The 20687-nt window shown below is 50.1% G+C and overlaps 1 protein-coding gene across 2 annotated transcripts in view; it reads left to right on the top strand.

Annotated features, from left to right (window-relative positions):
- The window catches only part of HOOK2 (hook microtubule tethering protein 2), a 108474-nt gene that overhangs the window by 59967 nt on the left and 27820 nt on the right, over positions 1-20687 (top strand). For both annotated transcript variants that reach the window (XM_063931186.1, XM_063931187.1), the window contains exons 16-19: positions 16778-16865; positions 16947-16981; positions 17334-17416; positions 18679-18782. In XM_063931186.1, the coding sequence (XP_063787256.1) occupies positions 16778-16865; positions 16947-16981; positions 17334-17416; positions 18679-18782 (310 nt within the window). The remainder of the gene's footprint in view (positions 1-16777; positions 16866-16946; positions 16982-17333; positions 17417-18678; positions 18783-20687) is intronic.

The raw sequence follows: 20687 nt of genomic DNA, 5'->3' as shown, positions 1-20687 counted from the left end.
GACCATGGGGGGGATAGCGGCTCCGCAGGAGACTGGGCACAAAAGTAAAGCTTTAGAACTACCTGGTGTGCACTGGCTCCTCCCCCTATGACCCTCCTCCAAGCCTCAGTTAGATTTTTGTGCCCGAACGAGAAGGGTGCACACTAGGTGGCTCTCCTGAGCTGCTTAGTGAAAAGTTTAGTTTTAGGTTTTTTATGTTCAGTGAGACCTGCTGGCAACAGGCTCACTGCATCGAGAGACGTCTCATAGGCCGTCAGGGGCTCTAAAGCGCCCGTTACCTCAGATGGCAGATATAGACGCCGACACAGATACTGACTCCAGTGTCGACGGTGAAGAGACTAAGGGGAGAAGAAGCGAACTCACCTGCGTGCAGAGTGGATTGGGCTTCTTAGGCTACTGGACATTAGCTCCAGAGGGACCGATCACAGGCCCAGCCATGGATAGGTCCCAGAGCCGCGCCGCCGGCCCCCTTACAGAGCCAGAGCAGCTATAAGGGGAAAAACTTCCAGTAGGGCCACACGTTACATGATTGAGGCAATGAAAAATGTTTTACACATTTCAGATAATACAAGTACCACCAAAAAGGGGTATTATGTTCGGTGAGGAAAAACTACCTGTAGTTTTCCTGAATCTGAGAAATTAAATGAGGTGTGTGATGATGCGTGGATTTCCCCCGATAACAAATGTTATTGGCATTATATCCTTTCCCGCCAGAGGTTAGGGTGCGTTGGGAAACACCCCCTAGGGTGGATAAAGCGCTCACACGCTTGTAAGAACAAGGGCTCTACCCTCTCCTGAGATGGCCGCCCTTAAGGATCCTGCTGATAGAAAGCAGGAGGGTATCCTAAAATGTATTTACACACATACTGGTGTTATACTGCGACCAGCAATCGCCTCAGCCTGGATGTGCAGTGCTGGGTTGGCGTGGTCGGATTCCCTGACTGAAAATATTGATACCCTAGATAGGGACAGTATATTATTGCCTATAGAGCATTTAAAAGATGCATTTCTATATATGCGTGATGCACAGCGGAATATTTGCCGACTGGCATCAAGTCTAAGTGCGTTGTTCATTTCTACCAGTAGAGGGTTATGGACACGACAGTGGTCAGGTGATGCGGATTCCAAACGGCATTTGGAAGTATTGCCTTATTAAGGGGAGGAGTTATTTGGGGTCGGTCTTTCAGACCTGGTGGCCACGGCAACAGCTGGGAAATCCACGTTTGTACCCCAGGTCGCCTCTCAACATAAGAAGACGCCGTATTATCAGGCGCAGTCTTTTCGTGGGCAAGCGGGCAAAAGGTTCCTCATTTCTGCCCCGTGACAGAGGGAGAGGAAAAAGGCTGCAGAAATCAGCCAGTTCCCAGGAACAGAAGCCCTCTCCCGCCTCTGCCAAGCCCTCAGTATGACGCTGGGGCTTTACAAGCAGAATCAGGCACGGTGGGGGCCCGTCTCAATGAATTTCAGCGCGCAGTGGGCTCACTCGCAAGTAGACCCCTGGATCCTTCAGGTGATATCTCAGGGGTACAAATTGGAATTTGAGACGTCTCCCCCTCGCCGTTTCCTAAAGTCGGCTTTACCGATGTCTCCTTCTGACAGGGAGGCAGTTTTGGAAGCCATTCACAAGCTGTATTCCCAGCAGGTGATGATCAAGGTACCCCTCCTGCAACAGGAAACGGGGTATTATTCCACACTGTTGTGGTACCGAAGCCGGACGGCTCGGTGAGACCGATTCTAAATCTAAAATCTTGAACACTTGCATACGGAGGTTCAAATTCAAGATTGAGTCACTCAGAGCAGTGATTGCGAACCTGGAAGAAGGGGACTACATGATGTCTCGGGACATCAAGGATGCTTACCTTCATGTCCCAATTTACCCTTCTCACCAAGGGTACCTCAGGTTTATGGTACAGAACTGTCACTATCAGTTTCAGACGCTGCCGTATGGATGGTCCACGGCACCCCGGGTCTTTACCAAGGTAATAGCCGAAATGATGATACTCCTTCGAAGGAAGGGATTTTTAGTTATCCCTTACTTGGACGATTCCCTGATAAGGGTAAGATCCAGGGAACAGTTGGAGGTCGGTGTAGCACTATCTCAGGTAGTGTTGCGGCAGCACGATTGGATTCTCAATATTCCAAAATCGCAGCTGATTCCGACGACTCGTCGTCTGTTCCTAGGGATGATCCTGGACACAGTCCAGAAAAAGGTGTTTCTCCCGGAGGAGAAAGTCAGGGAGTTATCCGAGCTAGTCGGGAACCTCCTATAACCGAGCCAAGTCTCAGTACATCAATGAAAGGGTTCTGGGAAAAATGGTGGCTTCCTACGAAGCAATCCCATTCGGCAGATTCCACGCAAGAACTTTCCAGTGGGACCTGCTGGACAAATGGTCCGGGTCGCATCTTCAGATGCATCAGCGGATAACCCTGTCACCAAGCACAAGGGTGTCTCTCCTGTGGTGGTTGCAGAGTGCTCATCTTCTAGAGGGTCGCAGATTCGACATTCAGGACTGGGTCCTGGTGACCACGGATGCCAGCCTGCGAGGCTGGGGAGCAGTCACACAGGGAAGGAATTTCCAGAGCTTATGGTCAAGCCTGGAGACATCACTTCACATAAATATCCTGAAGCTAAGGGCCATTTACAATGCTCTAAGCTCAGCAAGACCTCTGCTTCAAGGTCACCCGGAGTTGATCCATTCGGACAACATCACGGCAGTCACCCACGTAAACAGACAGGGTGACACAAGAAGCAGGAGGGCAATGGCAGAAGCTGCAAGGATTCTTCGCTGGGCGGAAAATCATGTGATAGCACTGTCAGCAAGTGGGGACTTCACCCAGAAGTCTTCCACATGTTTATAAAACTCGACAAGTATTGCGCCGGGTCAAGGGACCCTCCGGCAATAGCTGTAGACGCTCTGGTAACACAGTGGGTGTACCAGTCAGTGTATGCGTTCCCTCCTCTGCCTCTCATACCCAAGGTACTGAGAATTATAAGATGGAGAGGAGTAAGCACTATATTCGGGCTCCGGATTGGCCAAGAAGGACTTGGTAACCGGAACTTCAAGAGATGCTCACGGAGGATCCGTGGCCTCTACCTCTAAGAAGGGACCTGCTCCAGCAAGGACCCTGTCTGTTCCAAGACTTACCGCGACTGCGTTTGACGGCATGGCGGTTGAACGCCGGATCCTGAAGGAGAAAGGCATTCCGGATGAAGTCATTCCTATCCTGATCAAAGCCAGGAAAGATATAACCGCAAAACATTATCACCGCATTTGGCGAAAATATGTTGCGTGGTGCGAGGCCAGTAAGGCCCCGACGGAGGAATTTTCAACTAGGTCGATTCCTACATTTCCTGCAAACAGGAGTGTCTATGGGCCTGAAATGGGGGTCCAGTAAGGTTCAAATTTCGGCCCTGTCAATTTTCTTCCAAAAAGAACTAGCTTCAGTCCCTGAAGTTCAGACGTTTGTGAAAGGGGTACTGTATATACAGCCTCCTTTTGTGCCTCCAGTGGCACCTTGGGATCTAAATGTAGTTTTTGGGTTCCAAAAGTCACATTTGTTTGAACCACTTAAATATGTGGAGTTAAAATATCTCACATGGAAAGTGGTCATGCTGTTGGCCCTGGCCTGGGCCAGGTGCGTGTCAGAATTGGCGGCTTTATCCTGTAAAAGCCCTCATCTGATTTTCCATTCGGACAGGGCGGAATTGAGGACTTGTCCTCAGTTTCTCCCTAAGGTGGTTTTCAGCGTTTCACCTGAATCAACCTATTGTGGTGCCTGCGGCTACTAGGGACTTGGAGGACTCCAGGTTGCTAGACGTTGTCAGGGCCCTGGAAATATAGGTTTCCAGGACGGCTGGAGTCAGAAAATCTGACTCGTTGTTTATTCTGTATGCACCCAACAAGCTGGGTGCTCCTGCTTCTAAGCAGACTATTGCTCGTTGGATTTGTAGTACAATTCAGCTTGCACATTCTGTGGCAGGCCTGCCACAGACAAAATCTGTAAAAGCCCATTCCACAAGGAAGGTGGGCTCATCTTGGGCGGCTGCCCGAGGGGTCTCGGCTTTACAACTTTGCCGAGCAGCTACTTGGTCAGGAGCAAATACGTTTGTAAAATTCTACAAAATTGATACCCTGGCTGAGGAGGACCTGGAGTTCTCTCATTCGGTGCTGCAGAGTCATCCGCACTCTCCCGCCCGTTTGGGAGCTTTGGTATAATCCCCATGGTCCTTACGGAGTCCCCAGCATCCACTAGGACGTCAGAGAAAATAAGAATTTACTTACCGATAATTCCATTTCTCGTAGTCCGTAGTGGATGCTGGGCGCCCATCCCAAGTGCGGATTGTCTGCAATACTGGTACATAGTTATTGTTACCAAAAAAAAAAAAAAAAAATCGGGTTATTGCTGTAGTGAGCCATCTTTTCTAGAGGCTCCTCTGTTATCATGCTGTTAACTGGGTTTAGATCACAAGTTATATGGTGTGATTGGTGTGGCTGGTATGAGTCTTACCCGGGATTCAAAATCCTTCCTTATTGTGTACGCTCGTCCGGGCACAGTATCCTAACTGAGGCTTGGAGGAGGGTCATAGGGGGAGGAGCCAGTGCACACCAGGTAGTTCTAAAGCTTTACTTTTGTGCCCAGTCTCTTGCGGAGCCGCTATACCCCCCATGGTCCTTACGGAGTCCCCAGCATCCACTACGGACTACGAGAAATAGAATTATCGGTAAGTAAATTCTTATTATACAGCGCTGCTGGGGAAAAACATTTTGTTTTGGTCTCCAGGATCATTGCGCTGGGGTGTGTGCTGGCATACTCTCTCTCTCTGTCTCTCCAAAGGGCCTTGACAGGGATACTGTCTTCTGAAAGGGGTTCCCTGTGTGTGTGAAGTGTGTCGGTACGCGTGTGTCGACATGTTTGACGAGGAAGGCTCGCTTAATGTGGAGGGGGAGTGCTTGAATGTCATGTCGCTGTCGGCAACGCCGACACCGGAATGGGTGGATATGCTGAATGTCTTGAATGCAAATGTTAATCTATTGCATAAAAGGTTAGACAAGGCAGAAGCTAGGGATCAGTCAGGTAGCCAGTCCATGCCTGTCCCTGTGGCGCCAGGCCCTTCGGGGTCTCAGAAGCGCACCATATCCCAGATCGATGACACAGATACCGACACAGATACTGACTCTAGTGTCGACTATGAAGATGCAAAATTACAGCCGAAGGTGGCAAAAGGTATTCGGTACATGATTATTGCCATTAAAGAGGTTTTGCATATTACTGAAGAACCCCCGGTCCCTGACACGAGGGTACCATGTATAAAGGGAAAAAGCCTGAAGTCACCTTTCCATCCTCATTTGAACTAAGTGAATTGTGCGAAAAGGCTTGGGAATCTCCGGATAGGAGACTACAAGTTCCAAAAAGGATTCTTATGGCGTATCCTTTTCCACAAACTGATAGGATACGCTGGGAATCTTCGCCTAAAGTAGACAAGGCGCTGACACGCTTGTCCAAAAAGGTGGCACTGCATTCTCAGGATACGGCTTCCCTCAAGGAACCTGCTGACCGCAGGCAGGAAATTACCTTGAAGCACATTTACACTCATTCAGGTACTATTGCTAGACCGGCTATGGCGTCGGCCTGGGTTTGTAGTGCGGCTGTGGCATGGGCAGATTCCTTATCTACGGAGATTGACACCTTAGATAGGTATGCTATTTAAATGACCATAGAGCATATCAGAGATGCTGCCTTGTATATGAGAGATGCTCAGAGAGACATTTGTTTATTAAGCTCCAGAATAAATGCTATGTCTATTTCTGCTAGGCGGCTCTTGTAGACCCGACAGTGGACGGGAGATGCCGATTCAAAGCGGCATATGGAGTCCTTGCCTTACAAATGGGAGGAGTTGTTTGGAGACGGCCTCTCGGACCTTGTCGCTACGGCTGGTAAGTCGAATTTCTTACCTTATGTCCCCCCGCAGCATACAAAAAAGGCACCTCATTATCAAATGCAGTCCTTTCGTTCCAATAAAAACAAAAAGGTACGGGGATCGTCCTTTGTTGCCAGAGGAAAAGGCAGGGGAAAAAAGCTGCACACCGCTAGTTCCCAAGAGCAAAAGTCCTCCCCTGCCTCTGCAAAGTCCACCACATGACGCTGGGGCTTCCCGGGGGGAGGCAGATCTAGTGGGGGCTCGTCTTCGGTTTTTCAGCCATGTCTGGGTTCACTCGCAGGTGGATCCCTGGGCATTAGAGATTGTTTCTCAGGGATACAGGCTGGAATTCGAAGACTTGCCTCCTCGCCGGTTTTTCAAACGGCTCTGCCGGCTTCCCCGTCAGAGAGGGAGCTAGTGTTGGCGGCAATCCAAAAATTGTATATTCAACAGGTGATTGTCACAGTTCCTAATCTCCAGCAAGGAGAGGGATATTACTCGACCCTGTTTGTGGTTCCGAAACCGGACGGTTCGGTCAGACCCATTTTAAACTTAAAATCTCTGAACCTGTACTTGAAGAGGTTCAAGTTCAAGATGGAATCACTCAGGGCGGTCATCGCCAGCCTGGAGGGGGGGGAATGGATGGTGTCCCTGGACATAAAGGATGCATACCTTCATGTTCCGATATTCCCCCCTCATCAGGCGTTCCTGAGATTTGCAGTACAGGACTGTCACTACCAATTTCAGACGTTGCCGTTTGGGCTTTCAACGGCCCTGAGGATTTTCACCAAGGTAATGGCGGAAATGATGGTGCTCCTGCGCAGGCAGGGGGTCACAATTATCCCATACTTGGATGATCTCCTCATAAAGGCGAGATCTCGGGAGAAGTTGCTGGACAGCGTGTCTCTGTCCATGAAGACGTTGCAGATACACGGCTGGATTCTCAATATACCGAAGTCCCAGCTAGTCCCTACAACGCGTGTGACCTTTTTGGGCCTGATTCTAGACACAGACCAGAAAAAGGTTTTTCTTCCGATTGAAAAGGTTCAGGAGCTCATAGCCATGGTCAGGAACCTATTAAAACCAAAAAAGGTTTCAGTGCATCATTGCACGCGGGTCCTGGGGAAGATGGTGGCTTCATACGAGGCCATCCCTTTCGGCAGGTTCCATGCGAGGACCTTTCAATGGGACCTCTTGGACAAGTGGTCCGGGTCCCATTTACGAATGCATCAAAGGATCACCCTGTCTCCCAGGACCCAGGGTATCTCTCCTGTGGTGGCTGAACAGTGCTCACCTGCTAGAGGGTCGCAGGTTCGGCATTCAGGACTGGGTCCTGGTGACCACGGACGCAAGCCTCCGAGGCTGGGGAGCAGTAACACTGGGAAGAAATTTCCAAGGTCTCTGGTCAAACCTAGAGACTTGTCTCCACATCAACGCCCTGGAGTTGAGGGCCATATACAACGCCCTGTGTCAAGCGGAGGAATTGCTTCGGAGAAAACCGGTTCTGATTCAGTCGGACAACGTCACGGCAGTGGCTCATATAAACCGGCAAGGCGGAACAAGGAGCAGAGTGGCCATGGCAGAAGCGACCAGGATTCTACGCTGGGCGGAAGTCCATGTAAGCGCACTATCAGCAGTGTTCATCCCGGGGGTGGACAACTGGGAGGCGGACTTCCTCAGCAGGCACAACCTGCATCCGGGAGAGTGGGGACTTCATCAAGAAGTCTTCGCACAGATCACGGATCGATGGGGACTGCCTCAAATCGACATGATGCCATCCCGTCTCAACAAAAAGCTAAAGCGGTATTGCGCCAGGTCAAGGGACCCTCAGGCGGTAGCGGTAGACGCTCTGGTGACTCCTTGGGTGTTCAGATCGGTCTATGTGTTTCCTCCTCTTCCTCTCATACCCAAAGTGTTGAGAATAATAAGAATGAGCAGGGTCAGAACAATCCTCATTGTTCCAGATTGGCCACGGAGGACTTGGTATCCGGAGCTGCAAGAGTTGCTCACAGAAGATCCGTGGCCTCTTCCTCTAAGGCAGGACCTCTGCGGCAGGGGCCCTGTCTGTTCCAAGACTTACCGCGGCTCCGTTTGACGGCATGGCGGTTGAACGCCAGATCCTAGCGGAAAAAGGAATTCCGGAGGAAGTCATTCCTACCCTGATCAAGGCTAGGAAAGACGTGACGTTAAAACTTTATCACTGTATATGGCGGAAATATGTTTCTTGGTGTGAGGCCAGAGCTGCTCCTACGGAGGAGTTCCATTTGGGCCGTCTGCTTCACTTCCTTCAAACAGGAGTGACTTTGGGCCTAAAATTAGGGTCCATAAAGGTCCAAATTTCGGCCTTATCCATTTTCTTTCAAAGAGAATTAGCCTCTCTTCCTGAAGTACAGACTTTTGTGAAGGGGGTGCTGCATATTCAGCCTCCCTTTGTGCCTCCGGTGGCGCCTTGGGATCTTAACGTGGTGTTACGTTTCCTCAAGTCACCTTGGTTTGAACCACTCAAAACTGTGGAGTTGAAATACCTCACGTGGAAAGTGGTCATGTTGTTGGCATTAGCTTCGGCTAGACGTGTTTCAGAATTGGCGGCTTTATCACATAAAAGCCCATACTTGGTTTTTCACGTGGATAGGGCAGAGTTGAGGACTCGTCCTCAATTTCTGCCAAAGGTGGTCTCATCTTTTCATATGAACCAACCTATTGTCGTGCCTTTGGCTACACGAGACTTGGAGGATTCAGAGTCCCTGGATGTGGTCAGGGCTTTGAAGATTTATGTGACCAGAACGGCTAGAATCAGGAAGACTGAAGCTCTGTTTGTTCTGTATGCGGCCAACAAGGTTGGCGCTCCTGCTTCAAAGCAGACTATTGCTCGCTGGATCTGTAACACGATTCAGCAGGCGCATTCTATGGCAGGATTGCCGTTACCGAAATCGGTTAAGGCCCATTCCACTAGGAAAGTGGGCTCTTCTTGGGCGGCTGCCCGAGGGGTCTCGGCATTACAGTTGTGCCGAGCAGCTACTTGGTCGGGGTCTAACACCTTTGCAAAATTCTATAAGTTTGATACCCTGGCTGAGGAGGACCTCCTGTTTGCTCAATCGGTGCTGCAGAGTCATCTGCACTCTCCCGCCCGTTTGGGAGCTTTGGTATAATCCCCATGGTCCTTACGGAGTCCCAGCATCCTCAAGGACGTTAGAGAAAATAAGATTTTACTTACCGGTAAATCTATTTCTCGTAGTCCGTAGAGGATGCTGGGCGCCCGTCCCAAGTGCGGACTTCTTCTGCAAGACTTGTATATAGTTATTGCTTACATAAGGGTTATGTTATAGTTTATCGGTTGAACCGTGGCTATGTTGTTGTTCATACTGTTAACTGGGTAGTTTATCACAAGTTATACGGTGTGGCTGGTATGGATCTCGCCCTTAGATTTACAAAAATCCTTCCTCTTACTGTCCATCTCCTCTGGGCACAGTTTCCCTAACTGAGGTCTGGAGGAGGGGCATAGAGGGAAGAGCCAGTGCACACCCAGAGTCCAAAGCTTTCTTAAAGTGCCCTATCTCCTGCGGAGCCTGTCTATTCCCCATGGTCCTTACGGAGCCCCAGCATCCTCGACGGACTACGAGAAATAGATTTACCGGTAAGTAAAATCTTATTTTTTGTGCATCTTCCTTCGGTATGACGCCTGTCACCCATCCCCCGTTGTTGTTTTATTTTTTTTGTCATACTGGGGGTGAGAAACACTGAAACAATCCAGATCCACATAACATACTCTGAAACAAGCCAACCCTCACCCCTTCACTCTGTGCCTCACCCCTTCACTCTGTGCCTCACCCCTTCACTCTGTGCCTCACCCCTTCACTCTGTGCCTCACCCCTTCACTCTGTGCCTCTCTGCCTGCTCCCCCTTTACTCTGTGCCTCTCTGCCTGCTCCCCCTTTACTCTGTGCCTCTCTGCCTGCTCCCCCTTTACTCTGTGCCTCTCTGCCTGCTCCCCCTTTACTCTGTGCCTGCTCCCCCTTTACTCTGTGCCTCTCTGCCTGCTCCCCCTTTACTCTGTGCCTCTCTGCCTGCTCCCCCTTTACTCTGTGCCTCTCTGCCTGCTCCCCCTTTACTCTGTGCCTCTCTGCCTGCTCACCCTTTACTCTGTGCCTCTCTGCCTGCTCACCCTTAACTCTGTGCCTCTCTGCCTGCTCCCCCTTAACTCTGTGCCTCTCTGCCTGCTCCCCCTTTACTCTGTGCCTCTCTGCCTGCTCCCCCCTTCAGTCTCTTCCCTCTCCGGTCACTGATATTCCCCCCCACACACCTGTATAAGAGTGAGCCGGAGAATAGAGGGGCCAGACAGGCAACGCTTCTTCATGGCAATGGCAGGAGTCAGACATTTCAGGGAGCGTGGCCGTGATGTAATGCCGGCGTCGCGCTCCCGGCAGCCTTGCAAGCTGGGAGGCTGGTCAAAGTGTGCAGACTGTCAGGAGCCGCACCAGAGCCACGGGTTGGCCACCGCTGCAGCAGTAGTTCCCTCCTAACAACTTTTATTTAACGACCGCCCCACTCTGAAGCTGGATTAGATCATATAATTCAGGAGCATAGCAGAGCATAAAGGGGCTCTTCAGCTACAGTTCTCCCCTACTGACCGGAAAATCCATTAACCCCACGTGTTTTACCTTGCAGCTCTCCTATAATTCGCCTATAGCACGTTGCAGAGCATTAGGCAGGACAGCTGAATGGTAAAGAGATCCTACACTCCCAATGGGGACGAATGAATTAAAATGTTATCTATGAAACAGAAATGCCACAGAAGTGCTGGGATGAGGCCTTTTTCTGTGGCTGGTGAATCTTTCTTTTATTGTGTATGTCAGACTCATATCGTGACATATGTAATCTCCAGCATGAGGCTACAATGTATACGCTGTTGCTATCGGTCAGAGTACTTTCTCTTACGTCCTAGTGATACTGGGGAACTGTACTTTAGTTCCATGGGGTATAGATCGGGTCCACTGGAGCCTGGCACTTTAAAACCTTTAGTATGTCTGTGCTGGCTCCTCCCCTCTATGCCCCTCCTACCAGTTTAGAAAAATGTGCCCAAGGAGCCGGGTGCATTTCTCTGGAGCTCCAGAGAGTTTCCTTTATTTTTTATTTTAGTTCTTTATTTTCAGGTAGCCCTGGTTGGCAACCAGTCTACCTGCTTGGTGGGACTTAGAGGGGGGCCCAAACCAACCTCCTGAGGGTCAATGGTTCGTAATCCCAGCTGAAAGGACACTGAGCTCCTGAGGTGCTGTTTCACATACCACACGGCGTGTGCCCATGCCAACAGCTAGCCGCCACCCTCTAACAGATGCCGAAGAGTCGCAGGTGCGGTGAGTGTTAACACTGGGGTCCCGGTTAGCGGGTTCCCGGTGCGGTTTGGCGGCATGTCATGTGGCGGTCACGGGCCACGAGCTGCGGTGCCCGCCGCGGACTACACTGGCTCAACAAGGCTTTGTGCTCCACACTGTAATTAGGTATTGTGGGGACTGTGTATTATCACTTTCAGCCAGTATAAACATCTATTGGGACCGCGCGCCATTACGGGGGTGGGGCTTCCCGAAGAGCGGGACCAGAGGCGGGAAGGCGCTTTTTCCTGCTGCTGCGAATCATTAAGACTGCATGCACGCTGCTCTTCCATGGACCCACACTGTTGCAGACTCTGTACTGGTACCAGGGGGTCATAGCAGTGGGGAGCACATCAGCGGTAGTGCCGCTGCACATAAGTAAGGTTATACACATATTTGCACACACTGCGCTGCTGTATTTTTGTGTGCTGGTCTCCGTTTCTCTGTGTCACTCCAGGGTTTCTCTAGGGTCTGTGTGGAGGTGTTTTCAGTGGGTTTCTGTTGCATTATCATTGTGTACAATATGTCTGTTGACATGGTTATGTGTACCGCTTGTAACTCTACCCCTTCTTCTGCAAGGGGTCCCTCATGTGTGAACAGTGCTCCTTATCTCCACAGGGAAACAGTTCACAGGCACCTGACTGGCTAGATACTTTTAAGAACATGATTCACAATGTTAATTCAGAACTAGCTGCAGCTAAGGAGAGACAGGTGTTAAAACAGTCTATTGATTGTATGACTAAAGCAGCAGATACCAGAAAGGCTTCTCAGCCCCCTCTGTTGGTTGTACTTAAACGCTCGCTGCCACAGGTACTCCAGTCTGATTCTGACCGGCCTGATTAGATTATGATGAAATAGATGAGGACAGCTCTCAGTCCCCCGGGGTGGAGGCACTTATTTATGCTTTAGGAGAGGTTCTTCACATACCCGATCAGGACGCAGAACCAGATGAGGAGTTGTACTTTAATGTTAGACCTAAGACCTCAGCCACGTTTCCTGTGTCTAAGGAGTTAAACTCCCTGGCCAGGGAGGCATGGGTGAACCCTGACAAGAAATTCAAAACTCCTCAGAGATTTTTAACTACATTTCCCCTCCCAGCTGATGACAGGAAGGTATGGGAAAACCTCCCGTCAGTCAATACGTCTGTGTCCAGACTTTCTAAGAAATTGGTACTGCCGACGCCAGGGGCTACAGTATATCCCTAAAAGACCCTGCTGACCGTAAAATTGTGACCACTCTCAAGAGCGCAGCGCCCCACAATAGTTTGTGGTTGGATTTCTAGGGCAGTAGTCAAGTGGTCTGATAATATTATAAATGGATTAGACACTCTGCCAGGATGAGGTCATTACTCTACTGCAACACATACAGGATGCTGCAAATTTTGAGCGAAGCGATAAAGTAATTGTGTAAGATAAATGGCCGCACTACTGCTATGGCAGTTTCGGCATGTAGAGCTCTGTGGTTACGTCAGTGGTCAGCAGACGCCGATTCCAAAAGGGTGTAGAAAATCTTCCATTTACTGGTGATTCCTTGTTTGTAGACGAGTTAAATAAATGGATCTCTCGGGCAACGGCGGGTAAGTCTACCTATCTGCCGTCGGCTGCGCCACCTGCTCGACAGACTTACCCAGGACCCTCCTTGCAGTCCTTTCATGTGGCAAGGTTCAGAGGCAGGAGCCGAGGGGTCTCCACTACTCCCAGAGGATCTAGTGGTAAGTCCCTTAAACCTGCAACTGCTGCATCCCTGGACCAAACCACCGGGTCCCCTGCCACTAAGCCTTCCCACGTGACAGTTGGTTCGAACAGCAGGGCGACTTTCAGTTAGGTGCTCGCCTTCAACGCTACATCCACGTGTGGGCGACGTCCTGCCGGGATCCTTGGGTGAGGGACCTCATTTCCCAGGGATACCGGCTGGAATTTCAAGCGCTTCCTCCTCACAGATTTTTCAAGTCGGGCTTACCAGTTTTACCCGCAGCAAAAGTTACCTGGCAAGAGGCTATTCAGAAACTTTTGCAGACAGGAGTAGTGGTTCCAGTACCACCTCCGTTACGCAACAGGGGTTTTTACTCCAGTCTTTTTGTCGTTCCGAAACCAGACAGTTCGGTGCGACCCATCTTGAACCTGAAGTCTCTAAACCCGTATCTGCGGGTGTTCAAATTCAAGATGGAATCCCTGCGGGCAGTGGTGTCTGGTCTGGAGGAGGGGGAATTCCTGGTATCTCTAGATGTCAAGGGTGCTTACCTACATATTCCCATGTGGCCCCTCATCAGGCTTACCTCAGGTTCGCCATATTGGACGACCATTTACAGTTTCAGGCCTTGCCCTTTGGCCTATCCACAGCTCCGAGGGTCTTCACCAAGGTCATGGCGTAGATGATGCTGCAACTGCGCATGATGGGAGTCAACATTGTCCCCTACTTGGACGATCTTCTGATAGAGGCTATGTCCAGGGAGCATCTACTGCACAGCATCGATCTGACAACTCGCCTGCTTATGAATCATGATTGGATCATAAATTTTCAGAAATCTCACCTGGAACCGGCTTCAGTTCCTGGGAATGATACTGGATACAGTGTCTCACAAGGTGTTTCTTCCGATGGACAAGGCCTTGGCTATCCAAGCTATGGTCCGATCAGTGCTCCGTCCTCGCGGGGTATCCATACATCTTTGCATAAGCTTGCTGGGCAGGATGGTAGCTGCTTACGAGGCTATCCAATACGGCAGGTTTCATGCCCGATCATTTCAGCTGGATCTGCTGGACAAATGGTGAGGGTCTCACCTTCACATGCATCAGGAAGTGACCTTATATCCGAAACCCCGGATTTCTCTGTTATAGTGGCTACAAGTTCCTCACCTGGTAGAAGGCAGGAATTTCAATATCCACTCGTGGATTCTACTGACAACGGATGCCAGCCTCCAGGGTTGGGGGGCTGTGACCCAGGGGGCCCGGTTCCAGGGTACGGGGTCAAATCAGGAATATGCTCTGCCGATAACATCATGAAACTCAGGGCAATTTACAATGCCCTTCTGCAAGCTTCCCATCTCCTGAAGGATCAGGCTATCCAGGTTCAATCGGACAACGCCACGGCAGTGGCGTACTTAAATCGACAAGGAGGAACAAGAAGCAGAGCGGCAATGCGATAGGTGTCAAAAAATACTCTTCTGGGCGGAGGCCAACGCTAAGACCATCTCAGCCATATTAATTCCAGGAGTGGACAACTGTGAAGCAGACTTCCTCAGCAGACACGACCTCCATCCTGGGGAATGGAGCCTACATCCCCAGGTGTTTCAACAGTTAATTCACCGGTGGGGCTGTCCGCAGATAGATCTGATGGCTTCTCGTCTCAACAAGAAGCTATGCCGTTACTGTTCCAGAACGAGGGATCCGCAGGCTGTAGCAGTGTACGTGCTGACGACACCATGGACGTACCAGTTTGTGTACCCATTCCCTCCTCTACCGCTAATCCCAAGTGTTCTAAAAAGACTAAGAAGGGAAAGCGTTCAAGCAATTCTAATTGCCCCAGATTGGCCTCAACGCGTGTGGTACTCTGACCTCCTAACCATGGCTCTGAGGGATCCCTGGCCTCTGCCGCTTCAAAAGGATCTTCTTCAGCACGGTCCGTTCGTCTATCCAGACTTACCGCAGTTACGTTTGACGGCTTGGAAGTTGAGAGGAAGATTCTAGCCAGAAAAGGTCTCCCCTCCAGGGTTATTTCCACCAGGCCAGGAAGATGGTTACGTCAAAACGTTATCATGGTATCTGGAAAAAGTATGTTTCGTAGTGTGAAAGTAGAAAGGTTTCTCCCGTGGAATTTAGAATTGGTCGCTTTCTACTTTTCCTGCAAGTGGGAGTGGATATGGGCTTACGTTTTGGCTCCATCAAAGTGTGGATTTTGACGCTATTTATTTTATTCCAGAAACAACTGGCAATGTTGCCGGAAGTACAGACTTTCCTAAAAGGAGTCCTTCATATGCAACCACCCTTCGTACCGTGAGATCTCAATGTGGTTTTGTCCTTTCTTCAATCAGACTGGTTTGAACCCTTACATAGGGTGGAATGGAAATTTCTTACCTGCAAGACTGTGATGTTACTAGCATTGGCGTCTGCAACATGTGTCTCTGAATTGGGGGCCTTATCCTGTAAGAGCCCTTATTTGATTTTTCATGAAGACAGGGCGGAACTCTAGACACGACCTCCGTTTTTGCCGAAAGTGGTGTCCGCTCTTCATGTCAATCAACCCATTGTGGTTCCGGTGTTGTCTGACGCTTCTGTTGGTCCAGAGTCCTTGGATGTGGTGAGGGCTCTGAAGGTTTGACAAACGGACTGGTCGTCATCGGAAATCTGATTCGCTGTTTGTCCTTTATGATGCCTCGATGATTGGTCGTCCGGCTTCGAAGCAATCAATTGTTCGTTGGCTCAGGTTGACCATTCAACAAGCCTATACTTCGGCGGCTCTGCCTTTGCCGACGTCTTTTCAAGCCCACTCAACAAGATCTGTGGGCTCTTCCTGGGCGGCTGTCCGGGGTGTCACGGTCTTACAGTTGTGCCGAGCTGCTACTTGGTCTGGTTCAAACACTTTTGTTAAGTTCTGTCTGACCAAACTGAAAGTCATCCTTGGCCAAGGTGTCGAATAAACGGTTTTACAGGGGTCTCTGCACTCTCCCGCCCCGTTTGGGATCTTTGGGACTTCCCCATGGTACTAAAGTACAAGACCCCAGTATCCACTAGGACGTAAGAGAAAATAGGAATTTAGTACCTACTGGTAATTCCTTTTCTCCTAGTCCATAGTGGATACTTGGCGCCCGCCTCAGTGCTTCGATTCCTGCTTACCTGAGTAAGTGTTTGGTTGGCCCGCCGTTGCGGTCCCCTTATGTTGCTGGGATAGCTTCGCTCTCCTTGTTCGGTTGGTGTTGCTATCCTCTGTTCTGATTAGCGCCCTCCTTTTCGGTTGTGGTTGTGTGTTGGCTTAGTGCCTCACCGCTGTTGTACCTGTTTTCTTCTCTCATGGTATGTCCGTCTCCTCGGGCACAGTTTCCTAGACTGAGTTTGGTAGGAGGGGCATAGAGAGGAGGAGCCAGCACACACATACTCACTAAAGGTTTTAAAGTGCCAGGCTCCAGTGGACCCGATCTATACCCCATGGTACTAAAGTACAGTTCCCTGGTATCCACTACGGACGAGGAGAAAAGGAATTACCGGTAGGTATTAAATTCCTATTTTCTCTATTACCAGTTAATTATCTTCTCCATCCTCCCGCTTTCTGCATACCTGCAGACAGGAAGTATGGCGTGCGTAGAGAAAAACCCTTCCCTAATTACACTCGCCCTTCGCTCTAATATCTGGATTCTAACGCGTTTCTGCAATACACAGATGTTATTCAAGCTGCACCATGTAAAGCAATCAGCCGTTTAGGATAAGTGTCTGTTATGAAGTGACTCTGGTGCAGATCCGCTGTGTGCGCCCTCCTGAGCCCGCGTCCATCTCTGCTTTCAGGGTGAACCAGCAGCAGATCCATGAGCTCCGGGCCCAAGTTGAGGATCTGCAGAGGCAGCTTCGAGAACAGGGCAGCCGGGCAGAAGATGTGAGTCTCACCTGCGTGTTCTATCAGTGTGTTAATGCATCAGCACCCGCTTGACTCTAATGTGCCGTCTCTCTATTCCAGTCCTCGCAGCTGAAGAGGAAACTGGAAGAACACCTGTAAGTAATAGGAGGCTGCTGGGAGGCAAGATACACGCTCAGGGGCTCTGCCTGCTACAGGGATCACCGTTACACACACCGGATGCACGGCAGGAGGAGAAATACCCGGGAGTAGGGGTAGCTCCTGTCCTGCAGAGCTTACATTCTGATATACAGAATATACATTAGCAGGCTGAAAGGAAGCATTGGGAGTAGGTATTCCTGCCCTACAGAACTTACACTCTTATATACAGAGCACTCATTAGCAGGAGAGAAGGAAACATTGGGAGTAGGGATTCCTGTCCTGCGGAGCTTACGCTCTAATATAGATTGGTCAGTGAAAGAAGGGTGGTGACACATTTGTCTTTCTCAGGGACATGCTGCATGATGCTCACTCCGAACTACAGAAAAAGAGGGAATACATTGAGACCCTGGAACCCAAAGCGGAGCTGAATAGTAAGAATCTTAAATGGTCATTCATATACACACATGACAAGTGCCACTTGTGTTACAGGAGACATTGGACTATTTACAGGGCAGGGAAACGGTACAAGTAAAGAGTTCTCGGTTGGTTGGTTTGTTTGTTTGTTTGTTTGTTTGTTTGTTTGTATGTATGTATATGTAGATATGACTTCTCTCAGCCTGTAGGCGGCACAATATAGCCCTAAACTCATAGAGGTTACCAGTACTTGTCCATAGGCCAGTGGTTCCAAAACTTTCTTGAATCACGATGCCCTAGAGCAGGGATGGGGAACCTCAGGCCCGTGGGCCGTATAAGGCCCGCAAAGCCACTTGATCCGGCCCGGCCAGGCTCGCCTAACCAAGGGAGATGCCGGGCGGCCGCTGAGATTTTGTTACCACTCCTGAGCTCCGGCTCAGGCAGCGTACATGTGCGGCGCTATGGGAGAGACATCATGACGTCTCTCCCATAGTTCCGTGGAGCGGGTGGCCAGGTAGAGGGCAGAGGTCCGGAAGCAGGAGCTTGGCTGGTGAGTAGTGTGTTGTTGTTTTTTTCTTTTAGTGTGTGTGTGTGTGTGTGTGTGTGTGTGTGTGTGTGTGTGTGTGTGTGTGTATAAGCGGTGCTACTGGGGGGCATATCTAATGGGGCATAAAAACTGACTGGGGGAATATCTACTGGGGCATAACAACTGACTAGGGGTATATCTACTTGGGCGTACCAACTGACTGGAGGCATATCTAATGGGGCATAACAAGTGACTGGGGGCATATCTAATGGGGCATAACAAGTGACTGGGGGCATATCTAATGGGGCATAACAAGTGACTGGGGGCATATGTACTGGGGCATAACAAGTGACTGGGGACATATCTAATGGGGCATAACAACTGACTGGGGGCATAACAACTGACCGGGGGCAGGTTAATTTTTAAGTTGATAATTTTTGTATGGCACTCGAAGGATTTTATAAATATCCAAATGGCCCTTGGTAGAAAAAAGGTTCCCCACCCCTGCCCTAGAGTATCGGCACTTTTTTTCATGGAACCCCAAGAACAAGTTTTTCTTGAACCACCAACGCGAGGCACCACTGCAAGAGCCTTGTGGCAACCAAGGGTGCCTTGGCACACAGTTTGGGAACCACTGCCATAGATAACAGTACTATACAGCACAATGTACACCCCATCCGTGTGACAGTGCACACATGACATTGTGTGTGTGTGTAAAATAATCTCTGGTTTAAGAGGTGTCCGTTTTCCTAGTGTCCCGGAAAGTGGATGAGTTGCAGCAGATCTTACGGCAGAAGGAGGCGGACATGCAAGCGATGGAGGAGAGGTACAAGCGCTACGTGGATAAAGCCAGGACGGTGAGCCGCAACATCTACACAGTTATTTGTTGTTCTAATAACACTGTTATAAGAGATTGGTGGGGTTGTTGTGTTATTCAGTGTAGTAGTTACATAGGTCAGGATTATAAATTAATCATTTGGTTTTCTATAACGTCCTAGAGGATGCTGGGGACTCCGTAAGGACCATGGGGAATAGACGGGCTCCGCAGGAGATAGGGCACATTAAGAAAGCTTTGGATTCTGGGTGTGCACTGGCTCCTCCCTCTATGTCCCTCCTCCAGACCTCAGTTTTACACTGTGCCCAGAGGATGAAGGGCGCACTGCAGGGAGCTCTCTTGAGTTCTTTGCTACAGAAAGCATTTTTGTTTGGATTTTTACTTTTTTCACAGGGAGCACTGCTGGCAACAGGCTCCCTGCATCGAGGGACTGAGGAGAGAGGGGCAGACCTACTTAACTGACAGGATTTGCTTCCTCGGCTACTGGACACCATTAGCTTCAGAGGGGGTGAACACAGGTTCGTCCTGGGCGTCCACCCCCGGAGCCACGCCGCCGTTCTCCTCACAGAGCCAGAAGAACAGAAGCAAGAAGACGTCTCAGGCGGCAGAAGCCTTCAGCTTCACAGAGGTAACGCACAGCACTGCAGCTGTGCGTCATTGCTCCACATCACCTCACACACTCCGGTCACTGTATGGGTGCAGGGCGCAGGGGGGGGCGCCCTGGGCAGCAATAATAACACCTCTTAGATGGCAAATAGGTATATACATGTACAGCTGGGCACTGTACATGTATACAATTGAGCCCCCGCCATTGTACACGATTTTGAGCGGGACAGAAGCCCGCCGCCAAGGGGGCGGGGCTTCTCCCTCAGCTCTCACCAGCGCCATTTCTCTCTCCACAGAACGCTGAGAGGAAGCTCCTCGGACTCTCCCCTGCTTACACACGGTGAAGGGAGTATAAAAAGAGAGGGGGGGGGCACATAATTGGCGGATAAAGTATAATACAGCGCTGCTGGGGAAAAGCATTCTGTGTTGGTCTCCAGGTTGTTGCGCTGGGGTGTGTGCTGGCATACTCTCTCTCTGTCTCTCCAAAGGGCCTTTCAGGGGATACTGTCTTCAGAAAAAGTTACCCTGGGTGTGTGCAGTATGTCGGTACGTGTGTGTCGACATGTTTGATGAGGAAGGCTCGCTTAATGTGGAGGGGGAGTGCTTGACTGTCAGGTCGCCGTCGGCAACGCCGACACCGGACTGGGTGGATATGCTGAATGTCTTGAATGCAAATGTAAATCTCCTGCATAAAAGATTAGACAAAGCTGAAGCTAGGGATCAGTCAGGTAGCCAGTCCGTGCCTGTCCCTGTGGTGCCAGGACCTTTAGGGTCTCAAAAGCGCCCCATATCCCAGGTCGCTGACACAGATACCGACACAGATACTGACTCTAGTGTCGACTAAGAGGATGCAAAATTACAGCCGAAGGTGGCAAAAGGTATTGGGTACATGATTATTGCCATAAAAGAGGTTTTGCATATCACGGAGGAACCCCCTGTCCCTGACACGAGGGTTCACATGTATAAAGGGAAAAAGCCTGAGGTCACGTTTCTGTCCTCATTTGAGCTAAGCGAATTATGCGAAAAGGCTTGGAAATCTCCGGATAGGAGACTCCATGTTCCCAAAAGGATTCTCATGGCGTATTCTTTTCCACAGAAGGATCGGATACGATGGGAATCTGCGCCTAAAGTAGACAAGGCGCTGACACGCTTATCCAAGAAGGTGGCACTGCCTTCTCCGGATACTGCTTCCCTCAAGGATCCTGCTGATCGCAAGCAGGAAATTACCATGAAGCACATTTACACACATTCAGGAACTATAGTTAGGCCGACCATGGCGTCGGCATAGGTTTGTAGTGCTGTCGTGGCATGGGCAGACTCC

Source organism: Pseudophryne corroboree, chromosome 6 (genome assembly GCF_028390025.1).
Source record: "Pseudophryne corroboree isolate aPseCor3 chromosome 6, aPseCor3.hap2, whole genome shotgun sequence".
In the NCBI taxonomy this organism is placed as follows: domain Eukaryota; kingdom Metazoa; phylum Chordata; class Amphibia; order Anura; family Myobatrachidae; genus Pseudophryne; species Pseudophryne corroboree.
This window is presented reverse-complemented; position numbering and strand designations above follow the sequence as displayed.